The sequence below is a fragment of the Mesoplodon mirus genome (genome assembly GCF_964341445.2).
Source record: "Mesoplodon mirus genome assembly, chromosome: 3".
NCBI lineage: Eukaryota > Metazoa > Chordata > Mammalia > Artiodactyla > Ziphiidae > Mesoplodon > Mesoplodon mirus.
Window position 1 is genome coordinate 42317079 of NC_138978.1, and position 10508 is coordinate 42327586.

Here is a 10508-nt window from a genome sequence, read left to right on the forward strand (position 1 = left end):
AGGGAACAAGCTAGTTCGTGTGGAGGAAGAAGCTTTTCAGTATTCATAATTGTCTCTTAGATCGTATTGTTTTCTCATTCCAACCACGGGGAAATGGCAGAATAACACTATAGCATCTTATGTGACTTAGTTCAACTATTACCCTATACCCTGACCTAATACATCATTTGTAAATCCTTAATAATGACCATCACAATTGTAATACTACTATACTCCTGACCTTTCACAGTGTATTCATATCTGTTATCTCACTTAAGTCCTTTGACTGGTCTCTCTGTCAAAACCTTTAAAGCCGGACTTCCCTGGTGGCACAGTGGTCAAGAATCCGCCTGCCAATGCAGGGGACACGAGTTCGAGCCCTGATCCGGGAAGATCCCACATGCTGCGGAGCAACTAAGCCCATGCGCCACAACTGCTGAGCCTGTGCTCTAGAGCCCATGGGCCACAACTACTGAGCCTGCGTGCCACAACTACTTAAGCCCGTGCGCTCTGAGGCCCGTGGTCTGCAACAGAGAGAAGCCACTGCAGTGAGAAGCCCACACACTGCAACAAAGAGTAGCCCCCACTTGCCACAACTAGAGAAAGCCTGCACACAGCCATGAAGACCCAACACAGCCAAAAATAAATAAATAAATTTTTTTTAAAAACCTTTAAAGTGAATACATATATACACACACACATGCACACACATACATATATGTAATAATATAAAAATGGTGTGTATATATAATATAAAATTCCAGATTATTTAAGATAAGTATCTTCATGATGGCAAGGAGGTAATTGATGGCTTTTATCTCCTACTACCTGTCAGGCTCTTTGGTAGGCATTTTATATAAATACATTATCTCATTTAATCATCACCACTGAATTATAAAATAGGTATCTATATTCCCATTTTACAGATGAGACCTCTCTAGTCACAACTAGAGAGGTAGGAAATGGACTTTTGAGAGTGGTAAAGATGGAGAGACAGTGATATTCTAAGACACTATTTGATTATGTGTCCATTCTCCAGAGTGGTCAGGAAAGCTAATTTCATGGAGGGCTAGGACTTGTACTGTTTACTGAGAAAGGGAACAAAACAGAAGAGTGGGATTTGTGTAAGTGCTGATGAGTTCACTTTAGATGTGTTGAGTTTAAGGAAGGGAGGATCTTATAGAAGGTGGGTACAGCCAACTGTGGTAAGATTTTGGGGGGTTTTGCCTTGAATTATATAGATTTTTGTTAGACATTTCTTTGAACATTATTAATAACATTTAAACTTTGTGTTTGTGAAGGAATATGTTGAGCTGTTAATGCCTTGAATAGTTAAATAAGTTTCGGGTTGATGGCATGACTTGTGAACATTATAGCTACCATATGCTACATAGGTTAAGGATATTTTTTAAGCAAACTGGATTGTATGAAATCTCTCTTCAATTTTTCTTTATTATTTATTTATTATATAAGCAAAGCTTGTTTATTATAGAAAAATTAGAATATAAAAGTTACCATGAAGGGAAACAAACAGTAGTCCTAACACTGGGCTGAATGTATTTTGATTTTTTTCCTATGTGTTTTTTCTTTCAGAAATACGGCTACACACACCTTTCTGCAGGAGAACTTCTTCGTGATGAAAGGAAGAACCCAGATTCACAGTATGGTGAACTCATTGAAAAGTACATTAAAGATGGAAAGATTGTGCCAGTTGAGATAACCATCAGTTTGTTGAGGAGGGTAAGGAGTGTGAATGCCAACCAGTTAAAACCAACAAGGAAATGAGAAATTAAATCTGCCTTCCCTTTGAGTAATGAAAAAAATCAGAGTATTGAATTTCTTGCTTGTGGAGGGTGGTCATGGTGTTTGAGAATGGCAGAACTGGAAATTCCACTTTCACCTGGGAAGAAATTGGACAGTAGGAAACATTCTCTACCTTGGTCTAGGATCAGCTACAACTGAACATTCATATGTGTACATTTGACCCTTCCCAGCAGCAGACAATCCATCCTCCTTCCATTTCTATTTCTTTTTCCTCCTTTCCCTTTTCCGTTTTCTTCCAGACTTTGTCCCTCCCTCCCTCTTTCTTTCCCTCCCTCTTTCTTTCCCTCCCTCCTTCTTTCCCTCTCTCTCTCCCTCCCATGACCCTCCCATTGTTGCCATTCTCTCAGTCATGTTTCCTTTTCTGGTGCATGCATCACCATCTTCAGTGTGAAATGCTGAGACTAACAGCTATCAAACTAAAATAGGCCCCATCTAAAAACATTTACCTTGCATTTACATGATAACTCTCCACTATAGATTCTCAAGATTATAGTCATTAATAGATATTTTCACATATAAGAAACGTGAAGGAGAAATGGAAGAGTGAGAACAGCAAGAAATAGTTGAAGCCCAATGGAAAAGAGATACATGAGCTTCTGATTGGAACCAGAGAAACTTGAAGAGTGGCTCATTCACACACATTCTTACCTCTTGTCTCAGAGATTGGAGTAACCTGCTTCCATTCAGAGTAACTAAATCCTCTCTCCTTATTCTCTGGATTTAATGCCCTTTCTCCACTTTTATGCTCAATTGTGAAAGAATAGTCTACATTTTTTACTTTTTCATTTTCTACTCTTCAGCTCTTTGCACTAAGACTCTATTTCCATCTTCATTGAAACTATTCTTGCTGATATTACCAGTGATCTCTATCAAATCTAGGGGATATTTTCAGTCATTTTTCTTGTAGCCTTTAACTTCCTGTCTTTTTGAAACTCGTTCCTCCTTTGTTCTCTGTGACACCGTTTCTCTTGATTCTCTTCCTCCTTCAGTGACTGCTATTTCTTAAGTCTCCTTTGATAACTCTTCTTCTTCTGCAAGTTTCTTAAACCATGATGCTTCTTGGGGTTTCATCCTTGGTTCTCCTCTTATTTTATACATTTCTTGCTGGATGTTCTTAGCCATGTCCAAGGTTTTCACTGTGCTAATGATCCCAGAATCTATCTATAACTGTAGCACAAATCTCTTTTTCTGAACTCCAGACCTATATTTCTTTTTTTTTTTTTGGCTGCACTCCGCAGCTTGGAGGATCTTGGTTCCCTGACCAAGGATCGAACCTGCACCATCAGCAGTGAAAGCACGGAGTCCTAACCACTGGACTGCCAGGGAATTCCCGAGACCTATATTTCTAACTAACTATTAGGCGTCCATCTGAATGTCTCACAAGTATCTCAAAATCAACATGTCCAAGTCTGACTGTATCATCTAAAATGTGATCACCCTTTATTTCCTATCCTGGTTAATGGTTCTACCATCTACCCAGCTGCCCAAGCCAGAAATCTGGGAGCCATCCTATGTTTTCCACCTCTTCCTCACTTTCCCAAATCCACTCATGAGCAGATCCTTTCAATTATCTTTCTCTTTATCCTCTTCTATTTATTAACAGTTTTTTTTCTCCTCTATTACTACTGTTATCTTAGTTCAGATCCTCTTTTTTTTTTAATAATATTGGGAAGAATGCAGACATTATGTTGGGAAATCAATCACTGAAATACATTTTTCATTTTATTTATTTTTTGGCTGCGTTGACTCTTCGTTGCTGTGTGCAGGCTTTCTCTAGTTGCGGCAAGCAGGGGCTGCTCTTTGTTGTGGTGTGCGGGCTTCCCATTGCAAGCCCGTGCACTTGTTGTGGAGCATGGGCTCTAGGCATGCGGGCTTCAGTAGTTGTGGCTCGCAGCCTCAGTAGTTGCGGTGCTTGGGCTTAGTTGCTCCGCGGTATGTGAGATCTTCCTGGACTGGGGATCGAACCCGTGTCCCCTGCATTGGCAGGTGGATCCTTAACCACTGCGCCACCAGGGAAGTCCCAAGATCCTCTTTTTTTCTTATTTGGACCATCACTAGAGCCTTATCATTAGTCTTTTGCCTTTAATCCATCTTTGTCGCCTTCTAATTCATCCTTCATGGTACAGTCAGTGATTTTTTTTTCTAAAGGTGATGGGAGCATGTTCTTCTACTACTTAAAATTTCTCAGTGGTCCTGTATTGCTTGCAGAATAAAAACCAAATCCTTAGTGCGGTATAACAAGTTCTTCATTAATTTTGGCCCTACCTACTTTCTAGTCATTTCTCCTTCCACTCTCTACATGCATCCTAAGGTTCACCTCTACCAGCTTGTTTCAGATTCATCAAAGCTGTTATGCTTCTTCATTTCTGAGCCTTTAACATCCAGTTGACAACATCCCTGTCTGCCTGCCATTTCATTATTCAGAATTCAGCTCCTCTGCTACCTCTTTGGTAAAGCTCTTCCTGGCAGTTTCCCAGGTAGTTTGTGCTTGCTTCTTTGTTTTATCACAGCATCCTTGCATACCTCAGTATAGAACTTAGCACATTTACTTACACATATTTGTTACTCACTGGACTGTGAGCCCGCCAGGGGCCATGACCTTGCTCTTCATGTTCCCTGATGGTAGGCCTTGAATGAGTGTATGTTGAGTGAGTAGAATATTGATGTACCCCTTCAGATATCTTGTACTACCATAATTGGGATAGAAATGCTATAGCAGGGGTCCAAAAGCATTCTGTGAAATTTTGTGAATATTGGAGAAGCTAGATGCTGGGTTAAAGCCAATCCTCAGATAAAGGAATTAGGGGGTCCTGACAGCCATTGTTCTTCTTGAGGAACCAGGAAGGTTTGAGCACTGAGGGAACTGGATGTCAGTTTGCTTTAGAGTAGAGGCTTCTCTGGAGTTTGTCAAAGGCATGCATCTGTGCTTATCTCATGGTGATTGATAGTGGTAAGGATTTGGAGATTCGAGATCTGCATCTCCCAGTCACATGTTTCCACATTCTACCTAAATTCAGACTTTAAAAGAGGTTGGTGAAATGTGCAATTCTTGCTGTCTTTCTGAATGTATTGTTTCCTTTGCTACCTGTGTTTTGGGGTGGCCAGTGGCATTTCGGTTTAAATTAGCTTCAGTTTAAAAAAAAAAAGAGAGAGTATTGACTCCTACACTAATAATTAATGCTAGCAATCTCTTTATATATCCAAAGCTTTTTGCAGTTGGACTTGAATTATTGCAGAGAATCTGAGTACCTGTAGAAGCAGCATACTTCCTACCATAGCAAAATGACTTGGGAAGAGGAAAGGGAAGGCAAGATAAGGGTCTCTGTTAAGCAAAGATATTGGTTAATGTTTATTTTTCTCTTTTTGCTGTTTATAACTTCATGAAAATAATATATGCTTAACTGTAGAAAATTTTAAAACTACAGAAAAAAAATTGTGTGTGTATGTGTATAAAATGGGGGATACATAACCATAACTCTACCAGCTTGAGGCAAACATGTTATTTCCTTTAAGTCTTTTTTTTCCTATGCACCCTCCATGCTTAATATTTAAAGAATAATAATAAAACACACCCATATAGCTACCACTCTGCTTAAGAAATTGCATTAATATAGTGTTGAACTTAAATCTTCGCTTTTTCATTAGGAAATGGATCAGACAATGGCGGCCAATGCTCAGAAGAATAAATTCTTGATTGATGGGTTTCCAAGAAATCAAGACAACCTCCAAGGTTGGAACAAGACCATGGATGGGAAGGCTGATGTATCTTTCGTTTTGTTTTTTGACTGTAATAATGAGGTAATGAAAATCTTCATCTGCCTATATGGGCTTTAAACAGCTGATGGTCAACTATTAGAGAAAAAGAAAGTGATTTGTTTCACTTATATTTACATTTTATATTGACAGCAGTATTTTTTGAATTGGTAAGTTGGATGCACAGAACAGCACTGTCTTAAGCTATTTGGCATCAGCAATATTGTGGGCCTAAAATTTGCTTTATTTTCAAAATAACAAGAATTTGTGTTTTGCGTTAAGAATTGACTCATACCATGTTAGGTAATGAAGCTGCATTGTTACTTCTTGAGTAGGCACTATTATCAGAGAGTATCTTGCCTTAGGATGTCGTTTACTGGAAAAGAAACACACATTTCTGGGAAGTTGGGAAAACTTTCTACTTTAAAGAAACATGTATGATAGCCTGATTTGTCTTCTAAGAGTGAAATAAAAAAAAGCAGGAAAGCAGTCTTTTTCTTTCTGGTACTTCTAATAACATACCCAGACATACTTTTGAATAACTAAATGAATTTCTCGGTATCTTTTTTTTTTTTCCCCCGGAACCATTTAATTAAAAGGGCTGACTCTGTATGACAGCTGTAATATAAACTTTATTAAATTAATGCCAACGGCCTGAAAGAATAAGAATCAGCAGTACTGCCTTGAAGGAAGTTGACTATTCTTAGGTTGAATTGCAAATGTGCCTGTGGTGGAGAGACTTGCTGCAGCCTTTGAGTTGTTTTAAAATGTAACTCTCTTTTTCCAACCCCCAAAAATATGTTTTCACTTATTCTTCAGAGTTAATTTTAGAATGTTACCACAGCTTTATAACTAAGGAATGTTTATTCACGATTAACAAGGGATACTTTATTCAAATGCAAATATGTTAACTCTTAAATATTTGGATATTTATGGAATTATCAAAAAGTAAGCAAAAATGGAACAAAGTTTGATGCATGTAATTCATACCTATTAAGTTAATAATAGATGGAACCATACACATAGAGATCATCTCTTTATTGCGGTTTGAAAAAAAATACACAGGAAAAACTGAGTCATGAATGAATTCTTATTATGCTCTGTACTTATTTAACCTAGTTTATATAAATTGAACCACATGTTTCAACTTTGCATGTTGATTAATGAATTAAACACATTGGGTTTAATGCAGGGTTTTGTTGGTAATCTCTTCGAACTTTCTTCTCTTTTCAGGTTTAGAAGACTGGCAAATTCATATATTTTTAAAAATAACTTTTTATATATTTCTCTTTTTAGATCTGTATTGAACGATGTCTTGAGAGGGGAAAGAGTAGTGGTAGAAGTGATGACAACAGAGAGAGCTTGGAAAAGAGGTACTTTGCAGTTTTTACACATTGCCACCACGTCTCAGTTTGGAACTTGAGTAACAGATTAAACACGTGCCCCATTTTGGACCAGAAAAAGAAAATGTCATGCTTAAATATGTAGAATGGCTTGTCTAAAAAGCTGATAAGGGAGGGAGCCAACTGGGTTTTATTCTGTATTGTCCCCCGATCTGTCCTATAACAGGGGAGAGAAGTATGCTTAGAACTTTGCAATATTTGCTTCTGTTGCAGAATTCAAACCTATCTTCAGTCAACAAAGCCAATTATTGACTTATATGAAGAAATGGGGAAAGTCAAGAAAATAGATGCTTCTAAATCTGTTGATGAAGTGAGTATCCCTAGCCTGCCTAATAGTTAAGTAACAATGTGATTTGGGGCAGGGAGGGGAGCAATATGCAGGAGAAAAAGAAATACCATGCCAGATTATTTTGCTTTTCAAAACACTGGAGACTGAATGAAAAGCTAGGCTTTTTCTTCTTTTTTTAAATTAAAGTATGTATATTTTATCAATTTACAATATTGTGTTAGTTTCAGGTGTACTCCTTCTTGAATAGAGTCTAAAATGGGTTTTACAATTTCAGACTTGTTCTTTGTAAAAAGTGGGTGGTGTATTAATTCCAAACCTCTTTTCTCAAGCACTGGAAAATTGGCATTTTCAGAACTGTGATTTGGACCATGATCATTTTTTAAAAATCTGTAACATGAATAGCAAATCATCTAGCTGAAGAGCCCCAGGTTCTTTCATCTCTTCCATCACGTAGCACGTAGCTCCAGAGGTACAGGGTTTCCACGACTCAATGCTTGCCTCTTCCTTCATGAATCTTGGGTCTCTGTACTGTGGTTTGCGGACTCTCAGTGCCCAGCCACTACTAATTCACCTAATCTTTCCCTGATTCCCTGAATCATCTTCCCCTGGACCTTTTTTTTATCATATAATCATTTTTGGTTTTTTATCCACGGTCCCTTCCTGTAGAGGTGAGGTAATACAGAAGACTTAGTGTTTTAGAATCAGAACTAGGAAGATAAGCCACTTCAGTTTACTTTTACTTTTTATAATATTGGTAGCCTATCAAGAAGTTTGCTTTGTCCTAAAAGTACTAGTAAAATTGAAGCAACATGTTCATAATTTTATATTGAAGCAACACGTTCATAATTATTTACGGTATTGTACTACTGTCTAAAGTAAAATAGATGGAACTAAGAAATTATAATGTGTTTTTTTAATAATCCATTTTGAAAAGTCATGTAAAATTGACTTTTAACAGGAACTTAGCCATATGGTGTTTTAACAATATTTGCCTTTTAAATTATTATTATTATCCTTTTCCTTTACAGGTTTTTGATGAAGTTGTGAAGATTTTTGACAAAGAAGGCTAACTCTAAACCTGAAAGCATCCTTGAAATCATGCTTGAATATTGCTTTGATAGCTGCTATCACAACCCTTTTTAAGGCAATTTTAATCTTTCATAATTACATCTCAATTAATGGCTGTAAAGTATGTAGTAAGACAAATTAAATTTTTTATCTTCTTTTTTTTTTTTTTGGTCACAGGAGTAGGCAGTGAATTCGAGTCTAACTTCATCTTAGCTATGGTGCTCACAAAACAAAGAAGGGTGTTAGCTAGTTCTTTGTTTTTATTCAAAAAGAATATCCCTTTTATAGTTTGTGCCTTCTGTGAGCAAAACTTTTTAGTATGTGTGTATATCCCTTAAGCAATTACAACATGTTTGGATTAGGGATTCCCCATGTCTTCTTTCTCTTGCAGGTTTTAAGTTTCCAACCTGTTAAGTGAATTTATGGACCAAATTCTAAGGAACTTTTTGTGTAGTGAGTTCTTGGACAATGTGTTTGGTAAACAAACTCATGAATTCCTAGAAGTATTTTAGTATTTATCAAATAGCTGACCATTTCCTATAGAAAGGTAAGAAAACTTAGGCTTTGTTTTACTACAATTTGTACAAAGTTATTTGCAGGGCATAGTCTTTGCTTCCAGGGGTTGGGATGGGGGCACTGGGGGTTCAGAGCCTGGTGGAATTGTCAGTTTTATTCTGACATAAATCTGGGGTAAGGGGCAAGGATCACATCTAATGACATGTGTTCCTTTTGCTCTATTATATAATGTTATTAATGATTAAACTGATCTTAACAAAATTCCTAGTAGTGGAACCTTGAAATGCATGTACTTAGTAGATTTACGGTAAAATGATTTGGTTAGTGTTTTAGTAAGACTTCGAAGTTTTTTTTGTTTGTTTTCTAGACTAAGCATAGGGTTAGTACAAAGCAGAAGAAATCTAATGGTTAAATTTCCCATTTGTATTTTATTTTCTTGAATACTTTTTTTCGTAGTTGTTTAAGAAGATTTAAAAATTGCACTTTGGTCAGAAAAATAATAAATTTATCTTACAAATGTTTGATTCCCTTCCTGGCTACTTTTATTCAGTATTTTCTTGGCATCATGTTGAAGTATTAAAAGGTACAGAATTCTTTAAAAAGTATAGAGTCCAAAGGAATTTTCTCTTACATTCATTCTTCCTTTAAAAATCTCTGAAAAATTTGTTTTCTCCTTATCTTTTTCTGCCATCACTAATGCAAAGTGGTATCCAAGGTTCTTAATGTGAGATTTAAAATTTTTCTCATTTTCAGCACTTACACTGTTTGGTATACAGGGTTAAACTGGGCAAGGAATTTTGATTTTGTATAATTACATTTTATATTTAAAGTCATTGGTAATAGTGAGGACAATTTATGGATGTTCTTATATTGTAATAGATTTATTTATTTCTGTGTGTGTTATGAAATTCACTTATTAGTGATGAATTTTCAACATACTTGCCATAGAAAACAAAGTATCCATAAGTACTGTAACATATTAGCCACTAAAATCTGTGTTAAGATCATCTTGGTTTCTTGGAAGAGATTGTAATGAATTCTTATCTAGTGATTTAATCTAGCCAATACTGAGGGATTTTACTGGTAGTGGTAGTTCAATCAAACAGCTGTAGTATGAAGCAAGAGTAAAGACCAAGATTTTGAGAACATTCCTACTCACATAAGTGAAGAAATCCATTGGATGGGGATCTAAATATTTATATTGTGAAAGCAAACTTAAGGTTTTTAAGAAGACTGCTGAGACTAGGTGCTTTGCTTCCTTTCATCAAATATCTTTCTGTGGTATTTGAGAGCAAAACCCCAGAAACATAGTAATTGCTAAATTACGAGGCTTTCCTTTTTGTTTGCTTTTTAAGTAGAAAAACATGTTGGCAATATTGAGTTTAGGAGTTGATTGAGTTACATCTGACTTCACTAGTTTTGGTCATTTCATTTATTAAAGATATAGTCATCAATGTATTTTTGACTTTAAAGACCCCAATGGAAGGCTTGCTGTTTTTAAAAAATTAACTAACATTATTTTTATTCAACGATGTTGGATGTGTATGAATTGTCAATATTTAGTGAGTAATCCCAATAAATTTTGCGCTATGGGCTTTGCTGTTTGCTGGTTCAGATTTCTATTCTCTCAAGCATACTGAAGATCAAGAAGTATCATATTTAACATGTGGGTCCTC

General features: G+C 36.4%; 1 protein-coding gene across 1 annotated transcript in view; it reads left to right on the forward strand.

Moving 5' to 3' along the window:
* CMPK1 (cytidine/uridine monophosphate kinase 1) overlaps positions 1–9354 on the forward strand; it is a 34078-nt gene extending 24724 nt beyond the window's left edge. Inside the window, exons 2-6 of the mRNA XM_082615895.1 lie at positions 1573–1719; positions 5449–5601; positions 6853–6929; positions 7173–7269; positions 8277–9354. Coding sequence (XP_082472021.1) covers positions 1573–1719; positions 5449–5601; positions 6853–6929; positions 7173–7269; positions 8277–8318 — 516 coding nt within the window. The 3' untranslated portion in view covers positions 8319–9354. The remainder of the gene's footprint in view (positions 1–1572; positions 1720–5448; positions 5602–6852; positions 6930–7172; positions 7270–8276) is intronic.
* The last annotated feature ends 1154 nt before the right edge of the window (positions 9355–10508 follow it).